Source organism: Globicephala melas, chromosome 11, assembly GCF_963455315.2.
Source record: "Globicephala melas chromosome 11, mGloMel1.2, whole genome shotgun sequence".
NCBI lineage: Eukaryota > Metazoa > Chordata > Mammalia > Artiodactyla > Delphinidae > Globicephala > Globicephala melas.
Genome location: NC_083324.2, coordinates 79,989,923 through 80,011,211, shown reverse-complemented (window position 1 = coordinate 80,011,211; position 21,289 = coordinate 79,989,923). Strand labels below are relative to the sequence as shown.

Sequence of the window (21,289 nt, the reverse complement as noted above, 5' to 3'; positions counted from 1 at the left end):
ACTCTTCGCGCGCCCCGTTCAGCCCCATCATCGCCCACTTTTGCGCAAGCGCCACAGGTGAGAGCAGTGCGCGAGGCCGCTAATTTACTGCGCAAGCGCTCTAAGGCAGCCTCCGATCCGGCGAGCGCAGGCGCACTTACTGCAGACCAGCGCCTCACCGCCTCCCTGAACCCGCCGCAGTGCGCAAGCGCGCAACATCTCCGTTTCCCTCCCCTCAGCCCTTCACCCCCCCCCCTTTTCCCCTTCAAGAAGCCGGCTCCGGGGCACGCTCACCCCTGTGAGGAGGCCGGGCACGGGAGGTGCTCTCTCCATTCCCGGAAGATCATGTACCAGCCCAGCCGGGGGGCGGCCCGGCGCCTCGGCCCCTGCCTCCGTGCCTACCAGGCTCGTCCCCAGGTAAGAGCAGAGGGGAAGCGGGAGGGGAGGAGAGGGGGCGGGGAGAGACCCTCCCCAGAGTCGGCGTGTGGGGCGGAGCGCGCGCCCCGTGTCGCGCAGGCGCAGTGACGTCCCGCCGCTCCTTCCCACCTGTGCGGGGCGGCGCGTTTAGGGGTTAGGGGTCGTGGGGATCCGAGGGCGGCGCCGCCAGCCCTGTAGAGCACGGGACGTCGGTCTCCCGGGCCTGCGGGGGCAGGCGGGCTGGAAGCTGGGGCGGTGGGGCGCGTCCGCATTTCGCCCGCGTTTCCGCGGTTACCTGTGCCTGGAGGTGATTTGAAGGGCAGGGGGCGGAGAAGTTCGCGGCGCCTCCCGGGAGCCGACCAGACAGACCTGCGGGCCGCGCTCTGCAGCCCGCGCATCTTGCACCCGGATAGCGGTCCCGGCGGGAAGGCCGGCCCGGGTGGACCCTGTTCGGGCCCCTGTGCCCGGGCGGGCAAGATGGCCACGCCCCCGGCGGAGACGGCGCCTCCGGGACACCGTCGGGGACAGAGGTACCCGCGCGGCCCGCCCGCTCTCCCGATAATGAGACCCCTCGGGGGGGTTCGTTGGAAACGCGGGACTCGGGTCAGGCCTGACTTCGGGTGACCTCTCCCTCATCGCAGTTTCGACATCAGTAAACCAGGGGCATGAGGTCCAGCCTTTAACAGTCTCCTGGGCCTTTTCGTGTCATTAGAGGAGCCCGAATGATGAGCTTACTGCTTAACAGGTCGCAAAGTTTTATTTACAATTATTATCTCATATAGTCCTCATAATAACTCAGTGTGGTTTCATCGTCCTCGTTTATAGGAGGACATTCCCTCAGGCTGAGGAAATGAGATAGTGCCTAAGGTTACATGATAGAATTGGAACTCAAAAGTCTCCTAGTTCCAGTTGGATGTTAACTTTTCTCTATATAACCTCTGCTTCACACACTCCTGGAGTTGTGTTAGAGGCCACAGTACAAGAAGACCTGTAACTTATTCATTCATTTGTTCATTCTTCAAATATGCACTCTTATGATTCTTGCTGTAAGAGAGGCAGACCTGCCCCCAAACGGGTTTGGAATCTTAAACGAATCTAAAAGTACTTGCTAATGTTTGGGAGAGGTATGTGTACTTTTGTCACAGGAAAGTGTTTCCTCCTGTTTTAAGTAGAGATGGAGATGAATTTTCCCTCAATAGTTCCATCTCTCCTGTCAGAAGGAGCAGGTGGGACTGGAAGCTTGTTAATGGGCAGTTTGGATGGCAGGGCATTAGGCAGCTGGATTCTTATCTTTTTCCCTTTTGTTCTTCCTCCTTAGGACCACCTTTCTCCACGGGCCCTACCATTCCCACCTCTTTGGCCTCACTCCGTGACAACCACTTCTCCATCTTTGCCTCTTTTCTGGTCTCCCCCACCCCCAAGCCCTCCCACCCGGCTGCTTCCCCGAGCTCCCCCACTACCTCTCCCTCAGGTCCAAGCCCTCACCTCACCATGGGTGGTTCTCCCCCCAGGAAAGGGGGAGGAGGGACCAGGACCTGAGTTACACAGCGGCTGCCTGGATGGGCTTAGGAGCCTATTTGAGGGACCTCCCTGCCCCTGTCCTGGGGCTTTGATACCTTTCCAAGCCTCTGGGACTGCCCACTCTTCCCCGGCCACTCCATCAGGAGATCCGAGTATGGAGGAGCACCTGGCTGTCATGTACGAGAGACTGAGACAAGAGGTAAGTCAGTTCAGAAGTGGCCTTTGTCCGAAATGGGAAGGGATGTAGGTAATTTTTAAAAATAGGGAGTCAGTCAACTGGATTCTTTCTGGGAACCACAAGACGGGCATATAAATATGTTATAAACATTTCCCAAGGAAAAGATGCTCCTCAGTTTGGATTAGGGAAGTTAAACATGGGATGAGATGACCTTTCACTCATGAATAAAGAGACACTAAATATAGAAAACTGAGAAATAGGATCATCTTTTCTTTCCTCCTGGTCTGATGCCTTCTTCCACCTAGCTTCCCAGTCTCTTCCTTCACTCCCACGACTACACTCTCTACTCATCGGATGTGGAATTCATCAATGAGATCCTGAACATGCGTACCAAGTGAGAATCCACGAATGGGTAGGGCCTTGGGGAGGAAAAGGACCCAATGCTATTTTCACTTATTAGAGAATGTCCTAGGCTGCTTCTCACTGCTGCTCCCCATCCCACTGTCAGATACCAGTTTGGTTTTCTGATTCTGCCATCATGAGATTTCTTTCCCATTCCTTCCTCCCAGAGGCCGGACATGGTACATTCTGTCACTGACCCTCTGCCGCTTCCTGGCCTGGAACTATTTTGCACAGCTTCGGCTGGAGGTTCTACAGCTGACCCGCCACCCTGAGAATTGGACCCTGCAAGCCCGCTGGCGGCTTGTGGGGCTGCCCATCCACCTACTCTTTCTGCGTTTCTATAAGCGTGACAAGGAAGAGCTTTACCGGTAAGAGAAGTGAGAAAATAAACGCACTACAATTTCCTAATCTTACCCTTTTGGGAATCTATGGTCTAGTCTTCTAGACAATCCTGGATCTACCCTGACTTGACTGCAGGCTCCTTGAGGGCAGGATCTTGTTTTTGTCTACTTTAATCTAACAAAAAATAGAGACTCTGAATATATTAGGAAGCTTCTGAACTCAGCTTCTTCATGTACATTACCTGGCACATAGTAGGTACTCAAATACTTATTGAACAGATGAAAATTCCCATCTCATAAGTGGTGCCTCACAACCTTAGGTAAAGTACCTGGTAAATTTCTGGCACAGAGTAGAATCCCAAGAAATTCTTAGGCTCAGCCCAAACCAGTGGTTCCCAAACTTTGCTGCACAGTGGAATCATTCAGGAATCTTTTTAAAATATCGGTGCCAGACATTCTGATTTAATTGGGCCAGGGAACAACCTCAGGATTTTTAAAAGATCCCCAGGTGATATAATATGTAGTAAAGTTTAGGAACTACTAGTTTAAACAAATGCTTGAATTAAACTTTGGGACCAGTCCCCTTCTCCCTCAGTGAGCCTTTCTCCCTTCACCAGGACCTATGATGCCTATTCCACCTTCTACCTGAATTCCAACGGCCTCATTTGTCGCCATCGCCTAGACAAAGTGAGTCCTAGGGCTGTGTAGGGGTGGGGTGATGGGGTAGAACATCCCACCAGCTGGCATTAACCTTTCTCCTGCAGCTGATGCCTTCACACTCACCCCCAACGCCCGTGAAGAAGCTGCTAGTGGGAGCCCTGGTGGCTCTGGGGCTGTCGGAGCCAGAACCCAACTTACACCTGTGTTCCAAGGGCTGATCAGGAACTGGGGCAGAGGCAGCATGGAAGACTTGCTACGCACAAGAGGAGGAGGTGGAGGTGGCCAAAGACCTCAGGAGCCAGCTTCCTCCTCTCTTCTCTCTTCTCCTTTACTTTCCATCTCATGCTGTGTAAAGCTGCTGTGTAACTTAACTTGTAAATAATAAAATCTAAGTGAATATATGAGATCGAATTTCCATGTCACCTTCTCTGAATCTCTAAGGTTCCCCATAGCTTTACTCTAAAAATATTTTTATTAATAGATATTAAATAATGTACAGAAGGAAAAGGAGCTGGTGTTAACGTTCTATTTGTTCTGTTATGTTCTCTGCTCTTTACCCTAGCTCTTCTCGTGTCTTGCCTACTTTTCTGGGCATTTTCTTAGCATGGGGATCTTCTAGCTCCTTGGCCTTGTAATAGTGGGGAGCCACCTCCAGAAGCCAACTGCTCTCAATCTCCAATACCTGGAAGGGACGAGAAAAAATCAGCAGGGCTCCCTTCTGTCCAACCTAGTTTCTGATGTGTGCGTGTGATTTAAAAGAAGGTTCTCTTCTTTCCCCTTTGGCTGCAGGGCTAGGTGAAAGGGTAGCTGGCTCTAATACTCTGGATCCCAGGGGCAGACACACATCTCTACATGTTATTCAAGAGCACAAGTAAGCTAACCCTAAACAAAAGCCTGAACATAAAGACTGAAATACACTCAGGATGGAGCTCATATCTGCTTTGTTCATTATCACCCCGGCACCTGAAACACTGAGAATGGGCATTCAAACACTTAGTGAGTGAATAAACAGTTCTCAGATCTTAGCAGATGCTGAGACAGCTGTTAGGATGCATTTCTACCTTATCCTACCTTAAACCAAGGTGCTTTCCTATTTCTCTGCCCGTCCCAGCAACGTGAACCTGGGTTTTTAGCTTGCCAGGATACCGTCTCCCACACAATCCACCTGCCTGGGCAGGGCAAGGTCCCCTCACCTGTCTCATGAACTCTTTGGTGGTCAAGACAAGTTCGTGGTAGAGCAACCAGCGTGGCTGTTCCTCAAAGAGGGAAGAGTTGGGATGAATGAACACCGTCTGCTGCTGTTTCACTGTGCGGTAGCCGCTGCGAGTCAACCGTGCTGTGTGGTAAAAGTAACCAGCAGTGATGGCCTGTGGAGCAGGCGGGAAAGGAAGTCAGTGGGAAAGGCAAGGACCCTCAGCACTCACTGCCTTTTTAGTTCAGGCTTTGGGAGAACTAGAAAGGTAAGGGCCTTTCAGTGGTCCGGAAAGCAAGCACAGGGAGAGCACACCTTCCACAGGGGAAGGGGCACGTTCTCAGGCCCCTGGCCCCAGAGGAGAAGCTTGCTCCTCGGGAGACACTGGGTGGACAGCAGCAGACTAGAAACGCTGACCTTTCGGACACGGATATAGTCCCCCTGGCAGGAACTGAGACCGACTTCCACGCGTTCCAGGAGCCCCTCCAGCTGTTCCCGCACATCCCGGGCTCGGCGCATCGATCTGAACTGTACAAAGTTCTCATAGCACCACTGGGAAGAGTAACCACTCTCAGCCCACTGTGAAAAGGGTTGAAAAAGAGGGGGGGAAGAGGGGCTGTTAAGTATACAGCGGAACCAGAGTCCCCCACGTCCCCCTCACTCCCACTCACCCAAGCCCAGTGACCTGTGTATAAACGTTCAGCAGAACCAGGTGGTCCCCCCCAGGGAGGAAGAAGTTGACACGAGCATTGTCGGCATGGACGACCTTGTCCTTGGGTCGGTAGAAGATGGAGTTGTTGACAGAGAGCATGGCAGCCACTGTCAGGATCTCCTCCGAACAGCTGTACCTGGGGCAGGAAGGGAAAGGCATGGGAGTTCAAAGCGAGACACAGCAACAGGAACAGGAACAGGTGCAGTGAGGAGGAAAGTGATCACTGTGTGGTGGATGTCCTCACGTGGGGACAGCAAGTTGGGCTAACGGCTACAAATCAGAGAGTAGATTGATGGTGGCAGGGGCAACGGTATGGGGGTGAAGGAGGTGAGGGTCAGGTTATAGATAAAACGGTTAACAGGAGAGAGATCCAGGGAGGCAGGGGCAGGAAGGCACCGGGGCCCTCTGAGGTTCTGCAGCACGAAGGTGCACATTATAGCAATCCCTTTAAGTTCACGTAATGACATTTAACCTCAACCATAGCAGAGAAAGGGCATTTAAAGGTGGTCCCTCCACAGCTGTTTCTAAATGCTCTAGTCTGAAACCTTAGGAATGAGTAAGTCCCCAAACCAGCCCTCACTCAGCACTCCTCACAATGGAAAATCTTCCACTTTCATTCATGCCCCCAAATTTTCTACACGCTTGTCAATTTCACCCATCTGATAATCATAACCAAAGACAGGACAGTGTCTTACTGATCCCTGTGGGCCTCAAAAGGGGCAATAAAAGTTATCTAATAACTTGTTATTTGTTAAAGAATAATGTGGTGGACAGAAAAAGCAAGATCGCAAAGATGGCTCCAGAGACAGAAAGAGGCAGGGCCAGTGTGTGTGCTGGGGGCCCGGCCGAGTCAGGGGCTTACTTCTCAGAGGCCAGGATCATTTTAGACAGCATGGGGTCCACGGGCAGCTCTGCCATCTTTCGACCAGACTAAGGAGAGGAAAGAGAGAGTTGAGGCCACTCCTCCCTCAGGTGTCCCTCCAACTCTCGAGGGGTCACCCCAGCCTTCCTCCTGCCCCAGCCTGCCGCCCTCCCACCTCACCGTGGTGAGCTCCCCAAGGTGATTGAGGGCCCCCAGCGCGTACAGCTGCTCCAAAGCCAGCAGCAGGGTCTCATATGGCGGAGGGTCCAGGAAATCAAAGTGCATTAGGTCGTGGATCCCTGGAGAAAGATGTGAGGGGTAGAACAGAGTCCCTTCACAAGGACAAGCTAGCCCCACCCCTTCTGTCTCAGGAGGACTGGGGGACCCCAGTCACCTAAACTCTTGAGCAGCAACACGACGTTGCCCAGGCTGGTCCTCTGAATCTCGGGCACTGTGGTTTCTTCCAGCTCGTGCTGATAGGCCCAGGCGGTATACAGGCGGAAGCACTTCCCTGCAGCCACCCGACCCGCCCGACCAGCTCGCTGACTGGCTGAGGCCTGGAAAGAAAGGACAGTTTGTCAGGCCCACGGACCATCTGGTGACGGAAAAGAGAAAGGGCAGTATTTCTGCAAGAAATCTGGGAGGGTGTGGACCGCTAATCCCCCTTGCTCTAAGCAGCCTCCACCGCTTCTGAGCTGGCCTGTTCTCCCCCTCGCCCCGTGGAGACCCTGCTCAAGCCCAGGCCAACCTTGCTGCAGGGTGTGACGGTGAGCGATTCCATGCCCGTGCGCGGGTTGTAGCTCTTCTGCTTACAGAACCCCGGGTCCAGCACGTAAATGATGCCCTCGATGGTGAGCGAGGTCTCGGCGATGTTCGTTGCCACAACTACCTGAATGAGAGGATGTGGGATCGCCGGTAAATCCCACCCACCTAGTTACCCAGAGGAAGTAATTCTGGAATACGTGGAGTAGATGAACAGGTGCAAAGGAGCAGGAGCTGAGGAGATTTGTGGCCAAGGTCGGGAGAGGGGGACAGGCCAGTAGAAGAGGGGAGATGTGGGGATTAGCAGGGCATAAGGCGGAAAGGACAGGAAAGGAAATGAAGGGGGTTCAGGGGTTTTTTCAGAGGTGGGAGCTGGGGGTGTCAGGTTCCGGCCCCATCTTCCCCACTGTCACTTTTTTTTTTTTAATTTGTTTTTTAGTTTTTGGCCGCACCGCACAGCATGTGGGATCTTAGTTCCCCCATCCAGGGATCAAACCCGCGACCCCTGCAGTGGAAGCGTGGAGTCCTAACCACTGGACCTCGAGGGAAGCCCCACTGTCACTTTCATATTCACCTTTACACGTTACTCCCTAAAACAGCCCCCTGATGAGTCTCCCTGCTCTACTCCTAGCCCTGGTTACACGGCATCCAGAATGGTCCTTTTAAAATGTGAGCCTGTCACATCACTCCCCGCCATCCATCAGTGGCCTCCCACCCTACCTGAGAATCACATCCAAACCCCTTCAGGCCCTGAGTCCTCCAGGCCCTGGCTACTTTTCTGATCTCCTCTCCTAGCACCAGGGCTCCTCGCTCCATCCCTGCCCACTGCTGAGCTCGCCTCACGCCCATCCTCACGCCCGCCCTCCGCGTGCGCTATTCCCTCTACTTGGCGCGCTCTTCTCCCAGATGTCAGCCTGGCTCCTTCCCTGGCCTGGGTGAGGCCCCAGCTTCACTCTCACCTTATCAGAGAGGGAGAGGCCTTCCCTACACCCTAAGGAAAATCCCTTCCTGCCATTCCTCTCCTGACACCCCGGAGTCAGCCTCCGTTTTCCCATGCCGCACTGTACCTCTTCAGAGCATTTGCCACAAATTGATATTAGGTATTTATGTGTTCATTGTCTCCTAACTTATATTAGACTAAACTCCATGAGGCTAGCGACTTGTTTTGTTCATTGCTGTACCCTCATCCCCTAGAACAGTACCTGGAACATGGGAGGAACTCTTTAAATATTTGTTGAATGAAAAGTTACATCTTTGCTCAAAATCCTTTGATGGCCACTAACTGGTCTAAAGTCCACACTCTTTCTCCTGCCATCAAAGGCCCTCTTTAATCACCATTCAAAGTTGTTTTTAGCCTGTCTCCCACTACTTCACCATGTGAGCCTTCCCCTAAGCCTGCTGGAGTGCTCTGACTTCAGACACCCCTTAAGCCTTCCTCTGATATTCCGCCATCATCTTCCCTAAAGGTCCTCCAGACCCAATCCCGCCTCCTGGCACCCCAAGGGCCTCCCTTCTCCTCTGCACCTCCACCATGCTCACTTTCTGGATCACACATTTGGCTATCTCGCCATTCCCGCTGTCATCACCCTCTCTCTCCAGCTCCAGAGGCAAGGAACTGCCACCCCGCCTCGCAGCTGCAGCAGTGCCCAGGACACACCCTGCACAGGGCAGGCACACACTTTCCTCTTCACTACTAGTTGCGTGAACCACACGGGTGAGGAATGTGGGTTTCTCCAACTGACCTTCCGTGCCCCAGGGGGCGTGGGCTGGAAGATCCGCGCCTGCATATCGGAAGGCAGGTTGGCATAAATGGGCAGCACCAGGAGCTCCCGGATTTTGGAGCCCAGGCGGCGGCAGCGATCCTGGAGCATCTCACAGGCAGCCTCAATCTCCTCCTGGATTGGGTGGGGAGAGCTGTGTGGGACCCAGAGTCACGAGAGGCTGACCTGCCAGCCCCGTCTTCCCCTGGGATACACACATCACACCCCCTCCCCCACATCACGCACCTGTCCTGTCAGGAACACCAGGATATCCCCGGGGGGCTGGGTCACATGAATCTGCAGCACAGACACCACACAGGCCTCCAGGTAGTCTGCCTCTGGAGCCTGTGGGGGGAGGAGGCAGGCTCACAGGAAGGCCACCTGCTCAGGCAAATCTCTTCCTCTCCTCCCAGCTCGACATACACTTTATCCCAGTTTCCCTTTGGACTCTCCATCCCTTCCTCCCCTCCTTGGGACAATCTCCTTCAAAGGCTCCACTGCCTTTACTCTTAAGCCCAACCTCCCTGAGGGGGCACCTTGGTATAGAAGATGTCAACTGGAAACCTGCGTCCAGGGATCCGGAAGACGGGGGCGTCATCAAAGAAGGTGGAAAAGCGGGCAGTGTCCAGTGTGGCTGAAGCCACCAGGACCTTGAGCTCAGGTCGGAATCGAGCAACATCCTTGATCAACCCAAAGAGAATGTCTGTGTGCAGGGTCCGTTCGTGGGCCTCATCCACCATCACCACGCTGAGGAAGGAACGGGGGCACCAGTGAGCAAGGGGAGGTGGGTAATGCAGGAGGGGACACTGGGGTCGCCGGATGAGAGGACAGGCCCCTATCCTGGCTAGGAAGGAAAAGACAGACCTGAAGCACCATGATGTGAACAGCCCCGAAGCTCCCGGGGTCCTCTGGGGCACCTGCCGTGCATCCCTGATTGACCCTGATGCCTCTTTCTGGAGAGAGGGGCCGGGTGAGCCCTCCCACCCCAACCTGAGAGGACTCTGCAGGCTTCTTGGTCTCCTCGTAACTTAGCTACAAGTGTGTCACCTTCTTTCTCCTTGCTCTAGTCTTTGGATGTCCTGCCAAGCCCGCAGGAGCTCATCCCCCACATCAACCCTTTGTGCCTAACTGTGACCATGATGGTGAAGTCCTCAGCCATTTCACAAAGCAGGCTGGCGTGATGGGAAAACCCCACAGCCTGAACACTCTCACATTAGCTGGCCTTCCATGGGTTCTCAGAGGTTTTTCCTCTGAGGAAAGGACCAAATCATATCTGTCCCATTGCTCCACTGTAACCTTCTAGGACCGGAAATCCACAGTCTCCTAAGAGCTGAAAAGGCAAGTACTGCTCAGCTGGCCTGGCTCCACCCTCATCCCATCCATGAATCACTTCTCCCCCACAAGACATGCTCATCCAACCCCTGCTTGGCCAATGCCGGCACTGAGAACTCATTATTCACGGATCAAGCCACTCCAAGACGTGGGCCAGAGGCTTAAGAGTCAGGGCGCAAGCACTCTGACAGCCCCCGCAATCTCTGCCACACTATGGCTTGTCAGTATTGAGCTGAAATCCGCCTCCCTGTAACCTCCCCCATGGCTCCTAGCTGTGCTCTCTGGGGTCACATAAAACAAGTCTGGTCCCTTTCTCATGTAATAATAGCCCTTCACACATTTAGAGGGAACCAGGATGTCTGAGTTTTCCCCTCCAAGCTGAACATTCTAAGTTTTTGCAAGTGGTCTTCACGTGGCTTCTCAACAGCACCATTCTACCATCCTGGTTGTTTTCTGAACTCTGGGAACAATTGGGGAGACACAGAAAGGCTTTCTCTGTAGCCTCTTCTACCCTCCGGGCCCATCTCAGTTCTAAGACTGTTCGAACCATAAAGATTCAAAAACTGGTGGACAGGACTTCCCTGGTAGCGCAGTGGTTAAGAATCCGCCTGCCAAGGCAGGGGACACAGGTTCAGACCCTGGTCCAGGGAGATCCCACATGCCGTGGAGCAACTAAGCCCATGCGCCACAACTACTGAGCCTGCGCTCTATAGAGTGCAGGAGCCACAACTACTGAGCCCACGTGCTACAACTACTGAAGCCCGTGCACCTAGAGCCCGTGCTCCACAACAAGAGAAGCCACCGCAATGAGAAGCCCGCGCACCGCAACGAAGAGTAGCCCCTGCTCGCCACAGCTAGAGAAAGCCCGTGCGCAGCAACGAAGACCCAACACAGCCAAAAATAGATAAATAAATAATTTAAGAAAAAAGAGGGGCTTCCCTGGTGGCGCAGTGGTTGAGAGTCTGCCTGCCGATGCAGGGGACGCGGGTTCGTGCCCCGGTCCGGGAAGATCCCACATGCCGCAGAGCGGCTGGGCCCGTGAGCCATGGCCGCTGAGCCTGCGCGTCTGGAGCCTGTGCTCCGCAACGGGAGAGGCCACAGCAGTGAGAGGCCCGCGTACCGCAAAAAATATATATATATATAAAGAAAGAAAGAAAAAAGAACTGGTGGATAAATCAGAAGAGAAGACAATGTCCAAAATGGCCAGGTGGGAAGACAGGAGGGAAAAGCCAAAGATTAAAGGAGATAAAGGAAGGTACTGAAGAACAGGAGGGCAGCAGACCGGAGGGAGGTGAAGGCGGGCAGCACCCCCTCTCGTGGGAGCTGGGGGGCCTGTGCATACCTGTAACTCGCAAGGTCAGGCTCAGAGAGGAACTCCCGGAGAAGCATCCCATCCGTCATGTAGCGCAGGACAGTTCGCTCTGATGTGCAGTCCTCAAAGCGGATGCTGTAGCCGACCTGTCATGTGGGCCATTAGTGATCGACAGTTGGGCTGTTGCCCCCAGAAGGGAGGGCAAAGGGACAAGGGTGAGCACCTGGACCAGTGGGGGTTGAGGGGACCTGCAGGCAGCGAGGGCTGAGTCCCAGACCCTAGGGGCTCCCCTCGTCCCTCAGTCCTCACAGATCTCACCTCATTCCCAAGCTTCACACCCATCTCCCGGGCCACTCGGGCAGCCACACTCATGGCTGCCACTCTCCGGGGCTGGGTGCAGGCAATCTTCACACCTTTCTTTGTGTAACCCTGCATGACAAGAAGAAAGAGGAGGTTTTCACTTTGACAAATATGCAGCTGGGGCCCAGCAATTCAGAGAAGTTGGAAATGCAGGGCAGGAGGAACAGAGAAACAGACAGAGCAGAAAACCAGACAAGAAGGGCAAACGGATAGGATGGCAGACCCAGGGCCCACAAAGGGTCCTCACCCAGCCCTAGGCAGTCCCAGCCCTTTGGGTCATCAAGTTCGGGGCTTTGTGAGATTCAAGCTGGAAAAGGACTGACCGGCTGGGCAGACCCAAAAGCAAGGGGAACAAGGGAAGGTAAAAAAGCAGGAAAAGTCTTTTCACTCCTCATTCCTTGGCCCTGCAGAGGAGCAGAGGCCGGGCTGGTGGAGCGGGGTCCATGTTCACACCCACACGCCACCATCTAACCGTCTATACCTCCTTCCAACGCTAACCTACAGAACACCTATCAGGCATGGACACCGTGGCAGGAAGTGAGAACAGAAGCATGAAAAGGGTGTGGTCCTTATTCTCGAGAACCTCACCACTTAGCAGAAAAGACTAAAGGACTGAAATACAGAAGGAAAGTGACTACTCAAAATCCCACGTAAAAGAGCTGACAGGACTGTGCTGGTCAGCGCCAGCGGAGGCTGAGGCTGCCATACCTCCTCAAAGAGGTACTGTGGGATTTGGGTGGTCTTGCCCGAGCCTGTCTCGCCTTCGATGATGAGGACCTGATGACTAGCAATGGCGGCCAGCAGCTCCTCGCGGAACGGGAACACTGGGAGGCTGCGGCGGACGACCTGGATGGACTCCTTCTGCTGGGCCTGGGTTGGAACGGGTGGGGCTGACGGCTCCTGAGAAGGAGGAGAAGGGCTGTGAGTTTCAGGGCCGGCTCCCACGCTCCTCGGGACATCCCAGCGCCCACCCCCTCACCTCGTCACCCTGGAGCTGAGTGGCCCGGACGAACTCGATGGTCTCCTCTTCCTCCAGCACCAGCTGATACTTGGGCTCCTGGGAGGCAGCATCTCGGGCCCCAAACTTCAGGGACGCTGCCCCGAGCCGGGCCTCCTCCCAGCGCCGCTGCTCCTCCCCAGGGGCACCGGACTCCTCCTCCACTAGATCCACCGCTCGTGCTGGCTAAAGAGAGAGGGGCACGTGGAGACAGAGCTGCCCTCTCTGCCCAGCACCCCCTCCCCAGCCGCTACCCCCGCCCCCGGAGAAAGGCAAGACAAGGAAGGGGCCAGCCAAGCCACCGCCCAAGCCCCGGAAGTCTTCCCTCCCATCTGCTCGGGGACCGGGGCTGAAGCGGTGACCCCCTCGCCTCACCTGTCCTCGCGTCTCCTCAGGCATGTGGTAGCGATTGGTGGCCTCCAGCTTCTCCTGCTCCCCAGCCGCCCGGTACTCCCGGGCCAGATCCCGCACTCGCCGCTTGTATCTGAGCTCACGCCGCTCATGTTGGCTCAGCTCCACATCCCCAAAGAGGAACTCCTCGTCCACCAGCTCGGCCTCCAGGTCCTCAAGCTTCTCGCGCTCCCGCTTGGCCAGGTATTCTCGGCGGGATTTCTTCCGCAGCTCAGGGACCTGGGTCAGCCCAGGGCAGTCAGAGCCTCTTCTCGCTGGAAGAGTGACCCTTTTCCTCACATACCCCTAAGAGTGACAACCTCCGACAGGCCGGCAAGAGAACCTAAAGATGTGTCCTCTACCTTCCTTCCCTCTGCACTGGACAACGCGACTGACGACATGCCCAACGCTGGGCCGACACGCTGCCTTCCAGCAGGAGGACCCAGCTGGACGTCCTTCCAGGCAGCCTGACCATCTTTGCCAATATAAATTAACTAGAGCTAAGGTGATTATGTGCATATTTTATATTGTACTCTTGCTGTTTTATTCGACTTAGTAGAAAGGGGAAAAACATAACAGCTGATACCAGCACTTGGAAGCACAGGTCTCAAACTGAAAACAACTGAGACAGTTGGAAACCCTGGGTGAGCCAAAAATAGGTATTCTTCCTCCCCAGTGATATGCTCCCCCGTCTTGAACCAAATGACTGCAGTTTGAGGAAAAGGGAAAAATAAATTACACACAAAAAGGTTGGAAGCATCAGAGAGTGGTTCTGTGAGGCAAAATGTAATGAGAGATGTTTAGCTCGGGGACTAACTTCTCCCCCTCAGACAATGGGTCATTTGGCGTCTACGTGTTTCCTTTCAATACAGGCTTTTCAGGACACACTGTGGATGACAGAAGACTGGCCACATGCTGAAGGCCTTTCTGAACCCTAACCCTAAGCCCTCCCACTGTGGCAACACAATCTTCCCTGTGTTCACAACAAGCTCCTCTACTGCAGTGACAAAACCCCACTGCTGCCCTCCCCTTGGGGGCCCTGATTTGATTTAATTGCTTGGTTTTTCTTGTTTGTTCTATCACGTCTTAAAATGGAGTTTATGCTCATGACCTGACCTGAGTACCACAATCAAATACTCCTTCGGCCTGATGGGTGAGGCAGATGGATGTCTTTTTAAAATATGGGCAAGAAATCAGGGCAATTTGAGCATCGAAAAGAATAATGATATGCAATTATAAAATACTGAGAAATAAAAATTCATGAGTCCAACATGACATGCGTACAAACAACGGGAAAAAAACTTCTGTCACCGGTGAGGTGACTATTACAGCAGACTCTTTACTCTGAAAATTAGTAATTAAAAGGAAACAATTAAGCATTTGCCCTCACTTTGAGGAAGGCACTGTAGCCCATTCCTTGTTGTTGAGGAAAAGTTCTTCTTTATATAAAAAGGCTAGCTGATAAATGTAGAAGGAATGTCAGGATCCAAAAATCACCACTTTGCAATCCCCCATGACATAAGTGATTCAGGAAAGGATTAGCAGTGGTTGCTAAACCATTAGCTGAGAGGCTGCTGGCAGGAAGGATACCAGCACTAACGCGCACACAGCTGGACAGTGTGTCCCCCTGATATGATGGGCACGTCACCACCCAAGAGGTGTTGCTGCCACAGCTGTTTAATCTGAGTCTAAGCAAGCTGTGGACCCAATTTCCACTTTAAAGAAAGCACTGGGACAGAACTTAATACCACAAGATAAGGATCAGATAAATCCAGAATGTAGGACACGGTACAAGATGAGACAGAAAGAAAGAGAGAGAAGGGGGAAGTGAAACAAACTGAAGAAACCTAACAACCAAATGCAATGCGTGAACCCTGACTGGATTCCAGTTTGCAAAAAGCAGTTATTAAAGACATTTTGGGGTAACTGGGGAAATCTTACTGTAGGCAGGTTCTTAGTTGATATATGAGAAACATCTGCCTGGGTGTGACAAAGGCACTGTGGTTTTAGAGAAATATCATACCAGGTACATGCTGATGGGACAAAATGCCATGATGTCTAAAACTTTTAAATGGTTCAAAAAGAGAGGAAAAGAAAAAAGCCGCCATTTACATAGGCATTGCAGGGACTTCTCTGGTGGCGCAAGGGTAAGAATCCGCCTGCCAATGCAGGGAACACAGGTTCGAGCCCTGGTCTGGGAAGATCCCACATACCACGGAGCAACTAAGCCCATGCGCCACATCTACTGAGCCTGCGCTCTAGAGCCCACACGCCACAACTACTGAAGCCTGTATGCCTACAGCCCGTGATCCGCAACAAGAGAAGCCACCGCAATGAGAAGGCCGCGCACCATAATGAAGAATAGCCCCCCATCGCTGCAACTAGAGAAAGCCCACGCGCAGCAACAAAGACCCAACTCAGCCAAAATATAAATAAATAAATAAATTTTTTAAAAAATTGCCTTATACTATTCTTTCAATTTTTCTATTTGTTTGAAAATTTTCATAATTGAAAAAGAAAAGAATAATTCAGGAAAGTAAAAACACTACACCAGCATCGAGAGATGTCTCAGAAGTCTGACCACAGTCACTTTGTGGGGTGTGAGCTGAGATGGATATGTCAGGAGAGAGCTGATGGCCACTAGGCCATTTTCAGGACACCAAGAGCCTCAAAATTCTTTGGGGAAATCTAAGTGTGACTTAATGGGAAGACCAGGCCTTTGGAAAACTGCAACCCTACCTAGGCTAACCCCGTAACAAGTCCAGTTCATGAATTACAAGGGCTCTGTCCCCGTGCAGTGAGAAGACCAAATCAGGAAACCAGTGGGAGATCACAAGGCCCCGTGGGGCACGGAGGGATCAGGTGGTAAGAAGGTATGTGGAGATGCTGTACCCAAGCTCAGGGGTCAGCACGCCCGTGGGCAGCAGGACTCTGCTCTGCCCCTGTCCTGCAGCCGCCCCTTGAACACCCAGCTGCCTTTGGAGTACATCTCTTTAACTCTCAGGAACAGGGAAAGCTCACACTCTCCTCACTAACACACAGTGTGATCTGATCCTAGGAGTCAAAGAGGGTTTCTGGGCCGTTTTCTTCCCTCTACAACTTAATCCATCCTCAGCAGGCTCCTGTCAACCAAGCCCCCTCCTCCAGAGACCCAACACCCCACCAGCAGCTCCATTGCACTTCCTGTGCACACTTTCTCCCTATCCTTAACCACACTCCTTCAGTAAGTCTTTCCTTTTGTCTTCCTGGGCACTGGGACTCACCATGGCTTTCCGGTCTTCCTCAGCCATCTTGAGGCGCTTCTGAGCCTCTTCATAAGCCTAGGAGAAGAAGGCAAGAGTGGCCAAAAGTCCCCACACCCACAGCCATTGCCCTTCTAGAATCACAGGTATCATCCTGATGTTCCCTAGCAAAAAAAATGTTCCCCGGCACAAAGAAATGTTCCCCCTTCACTGAGGAATCTCTGGGGCTGCAGGTTCAGCAGAGAGCCACCTTAGCCCAAAGACCCAAAGACATTACCAGATCACTGGAGGCAGCCCCTTGTCTTCCCAGAGATCACTATCTGCAATCACACCCAACCTCACACTGGACCCAGGGATCTTCTGGGCACTGACGGGACGTGCTGCTCCTACACACCTTCTTGTCTGACCGCTCCAGGACGTTGCGAGTCCGGTCCTTGTCCCGCTGCCGAACCCGCTCGGCGAACGCATCGCGCTCCTCCAGGTCCTGAAGGCGCTCTCGCTCTGTCCGCTCCCACTCATCCTCTGACTCTGGCTTCTCCGTCTGCTGTTTACTCCCCCTGCAGCCCAGCCCAGAGCATTAACTAAGGGCATCCAGAGGCTTACTGTCCCATCATCCACCTGCCCCATCCTCTCTCACCCTACTTCTGACTTACTGTGTCTTCCTCTTTTCTTTCTCAGAAAACTCTTCCTCCTCTTCTTCTTCCTCTTCCTCCTGACGTTTCTTCCTGAGGTGTTTCCGTTTTTTCAGCTTCTTCCGGAGACTGCTCCCGGCCCTGCCCACAGTCTCCTCGCTGCTCTCCTCACTGTCCTCCAGCAACCTGTAGGATCGGTTCTTTTCCAGCAGGGCTCTGGCCTCTCGCTCTGCTGCCCGAGCTGGCTTTTCCACCACAGCCTTCCTTGGGACCTGTCAGAAGAGGAGAGGATAAGGGGGTGTGACCAACTCCTGATCCCTGCCCACCTACTCTGCCCTGTTCCTAATTTAAGGAGTAACTTGACCTTAAACCGGCCTTCATCCTCTCCCTTCCCCAAGGCTTCACACTATGTCCATCAGCCTGAATAGGGCCTCTCAGCTTCCAAACTTCTTTTCAGTCGTTCATTTAACAAACGTTTATCGAAGCCTGTCCCATGCACCCACTGCTAGGTACTAGGGATACAGGGATAAATAAAGAGACAAAAACTCTTGCCCTCATGGAGTTTACATACTCATATCCAATTCTCAACTGCTCAGCCTCTGTTCTTCCCAATGACTAAGTCATTCCTACCCAAGGACTGGCCAGGATTGTTGTGCAGAGGCCTGTCACAGGCCTGGCACTGTACCAGACTCCAGGGATACACTGGTAAACAGATTAACATAAAGTTCCTACTCTCCCATCCCTTACATTCTAACCTCATTTCTCACCAAGCACCTTATGGGATATCCACACCAGGTTATCCACCATTCTCTGAACAAGCTCAACACTTTTAGTATTACTGGATACTTTCTAAGCTCTAATTCTGCAAGGTGCAGTTAGGTGGTAGGAATACAAAGACAAGAAATACAGTCTTGTCGGGCTTCCCTGGTGGCGCAGTGGTTAAGAACCCGCCTGCCAAGGTAGGGGACATGGGTTTGAGCCCTGGTCTGGGAAGATCCCACATGCCGCGGAGCAACTAAGCCCCTGCACCAAAACTACTGAGTGGACGCTCTAGAGCCCACAAGCCACAACTACTGAGCCCACGTGCCACAACTATTGAAGCCTGCGAGCCTAGAGCCCATGCTCTGTAACGAGAAGCCACTGCAATGAGAATCCCACACACCGCAACGCAGAGTAGCCCCTGCTTTCCGCAACTAGAGAAGGCCCACGTGCAGCAACGAAGATCCAACGCAGCCAAAATAAAATAAATAAATCTATTTTAAAAATATTTCATTAAAAAAAGAAATACAGTCTTGTCTTCCAGGAGCTAACCTTTACACCTGTACTCTTCTCCCCTCTCTACGTGACAAATTCCAGGGAATCTTTGGGTCTGCTTTTCCCGATCCCAACTCCCACCCCTTCTGCCCTCCCACAGCACCGGCCTACACATCTATTCTATAGCCTCGCTATTCAAAGGATGGTCTGTGGACCACCAGCCATCACCTGTAAACTTGTTAGATTTGTTAGAAATGAAGAAACGAAGAATCCATTCCAGACCTACCGAATCGGAACCCGCATTTTAACAAAAGCCCTGGATGAATCCTGTACCTGTTAAAGTTTGAGAAACACTGCTCTATAGCGCTTAATCCAACACACTTAAACCATTCTCAATCTTCTCCACGGAAGTAGACGTCCAGCCCGTAGGCGATAACGGACAAAGAAGAAATGCTGGTGAACTGAGCTTATTTAATTCTCGGTTGGACAGTTAGCCCGACCTCACCAGGACAAATGACCTGGGGGCGCCGCCCCCGCTCCACCCCCTCTCCTGCCGCTCCCATGCCCGCCCCCCACCCCCACGCCGCACCTTGGTCCAGAGTCTCAAGGCGAAGTCCCGGGCCGGCCCACTGACGTCCAGGGTATCGGTGTCTCGCAAGCGCTGCACGAACTCCTCTGCCGAGGCGCAGCGCTGCGCAGTACCGATGAGGAACTGGGCCACATGCCGCTCGCTCAGTCCCAGCACCGAGTGCAGCTCGTCTTGCACCCAGCGCTCCAGCCCCGCCGGCGTCGCCATGGCGACTCACGCTCCCTATTCCCGGCCCTGAGAGTGTCTCGAGCAGCCTCGCTGGCGGCCGGGCGGGTCACCCGGAGGCCTGAAGCCCCGGGCCGGAGCCTCTGTTCCACAAAGAAGCTGCCTTAGGACCTGGGGGTTCTGTTTCCAACAGCCCAAAGCAATCTCCCCGGACCTCGGAAGCCGGAAGTAGCTGCACTTTTTCCGGCCTAAGCACTACGGTGGCCGAGCGAAGTCAAATCTTGCAGAATTGTACTCGAAGCTTGGGATAAAACATTTTCATTTCCTCCCCCACCGAATCTCTCTTTCGCCCTCTGTTGGTCACTCCTGGGTGTTACACTCACTCATTTCATTCCACAAATGCTGAGAGCCTAATGTGTGCTAGGCAGTTTTAGTTCCGGGGATATACCAAAGAACAAATCAGAAACAAATCCCTCACAGAATTTACAGTGGCTTGAGGGGGGCGGAGACAAGATACATAAAAAATAAAACATGTGGGCTTCCCCGGTGGCGCAGTGGTTGAGAGTCCGCCTGCCGATGCAGGGGACACGGAGTCGTGCCCCGGTCCGGGAGGATCCCACGTGCCGCGGAGCGGCTGGGCCTGTGAGCCATGGCCGCTGAGCCTGCGCGTCCGGAGCCTGTGCTCCGCAACGGGAGAGGCCACAACAGTGAGAGGGCTGAGTACCGCAAAAATAAATAAATAAATAACTAGACATGTAAGTTCCATGGAGCCAAAAATAATGCAAGGTGTATGTGTGTGTGTGTGTGTGTGCGCGCGCGCGCGGCTGGTGGGGCAGTCTTTCAAATTAGAGGATCAGGTCCGTGCTTATTACAGATTAGGCCGTGCTGATTAGAAGTGATCTTTGCTAGGACTGGTACTTTCCGCAGAAGTGAATACAGGTTAGGCTTAAAAGAGGACTCCAGGCAGGAGAAGGGATGTGGAGAAAAAATAAAGGTGCCCGCTTTTCTTGGCGCTGTCTCTGGAAGTTATTTTAAAAGATCTGCAAACTAAGGAATGTGCAAACTGTATTCAGCATTTTTTTTTATTTTTCTTTTTGTATTCAGCTTTTTTTTTTTTTTGCTAACTGCTTGAGAAACTCACTGGTGACTGCTTAATTTTAAATAAGCAGAGTTTGTTGCTTGACTCTGCCGTCCTCTGTTTGATCCTGCTTCATACTTTTACAATTAATTGTATTTATCGACACTACGCTGGGAAAAGAAACATTTGTTATTCCAGTTAACAGCCACAGGTAGCTCCACATCATTGGCTTCTTTCTTTCTTTTTTAAAAATTTATTTATTTTTATTTTTGGCTGCGTTGGGTCTTCGTTGCTGCACGCAGGCTTACTGTGGTTGCGGTGAGCGGCAGTGCCGGGTTGTCATTGCAGTGGCTTCTCTTATTGCGGAGCACCGGCTCTAGGCGCACGAGCTCAGTAGTTGTGGCACATGGGCTCTAGACCGCAGGCTCAGTAGTGTAGTGCATGCCCTTAGTTGTTCGACAGCATGTGGGGTCTTCCTGGGCCAGGCCTCGAACCCGTGTCCCGTGCATTGGCAGGTGAATTCTTAACCACTGCACCACCAGGGAAGCCCTCATTAACTTATTGAATGCACTGCTTTCTATTTCTGAAATGGACTGTGGACACCCCTGGCACCTCAGAGCCTCTTGCTTCTGCTTTCCTGGGTCACAACTGATTAGGATCTTTACCTAATTAGCTACTCATGTAGTATCCTGTTTCCCTCCTACCCACATCCTCTCTGAAGTGGCTCATTCTTTTGACACTTTGCTTGTTCCCTTGCTGGTAAATTAAAGACCTTTGGCATATGTTTAAGATCAATTTGTCTAATACACTTTGTTTTTAATAAAGAAGGAATCTCCTCTGACTAGTCTGAAAGGAGCATCCTCTAGTGATAGAAGGACTACAACTACTTAACCATGTCTTGATTAGCCTGGAGAACTTAAAAAAAAAAAAAGACTGATAAGTAAAATACAGATATTCTACATTTGTAGAAAATAAAAATTCATTGAAATGGGGAAACCTCCCAGTACCAACTACACTTGGGCCACAAAGCCATGAATTATCCCATTGTCTATCAGAGGAGACCCTTTTGAGGAATCTGCACTTCTGTACATACACTATACTTGCAGCAATTTCAGGAGACTTATTATTTATGGTCCTGAGTCTTGGAGTAAA

At 52.5% G+C, this 21,289-nt stretch overlaps 2 protein-coding genes across 2 annotated transcripts; one reads left to right on the top strand and one right to left on the bottom strand.

Moving 5' to 3' along the window:
• The first annotated feature begins 239 nt into the window (after window positions 1-239).
• On the top strand, window positions 240-3,909 carry C11H6orf136 (chromosome 11 C6orf136 homolog). The gene is made up of 6 exons (XM_060307690.1): window positions 240-396; window positions 1,715-2,116; window positions 2,401-2,489; window positions 2,665-2,865; window positions 3,456-3,525; window positions 3,603-3,909. Exons 1-6 carry the CDS (start codon window positions 325-327, stop codon window positions 3,714-3,716), a joined length of 948 nt encoding a protein of 315 aa, XP_060163673.1. The 5' UTR covers window positions 240-324; the 3' UTR covers window positions 3,717-3,909.
• A 42-nt stretch (window positions 3,910-3,951) lies between these two features.
• DHX16 (DEAH-box helicase 16) lies at window positions 3,952-19,292 on the bottom strand. Its single transcript, XM_030851120.2, has 20 exons — window positions 18,895-19,292; window positions 17,073-17,323; window positions 16,814-16,976; window positions 16,441-16,497; window positions 13,163-13,417; window positions 12,770-12,973; window positions 12,499-12,690; window positions 11,749-11,859; window positions 11,461-11,576; window positions 9,323-9,533; window positions 9,033-9,131; window positions 8,769-8,921; window positions 7,013-7,153; window positions 6,659-6,821; window positions 6,445-6,563; window positions 6,265-6,332; window positions 5,376-5,538; window positions 5,108-5,269; window positions 4,692-4,865; window positions 3,952-4,180 (listed from the first exon to the last, which is right to left on the bottom strand). Exons 1-20 carry the CDS (start codon window positions 19,099-19,101, stop codon window positions 4,052-4,054), a joined length of 3,138 nt encoding a protein of 1,045 aa, XP_030706980.1. The 5' UTR covers window positions 19,102-19,292; the 3' UTR covers window positions 3,952-4,051.
• Between the last annotated feature and the right edge of the window lie 1,997 nt (window positions 19,293-21,289).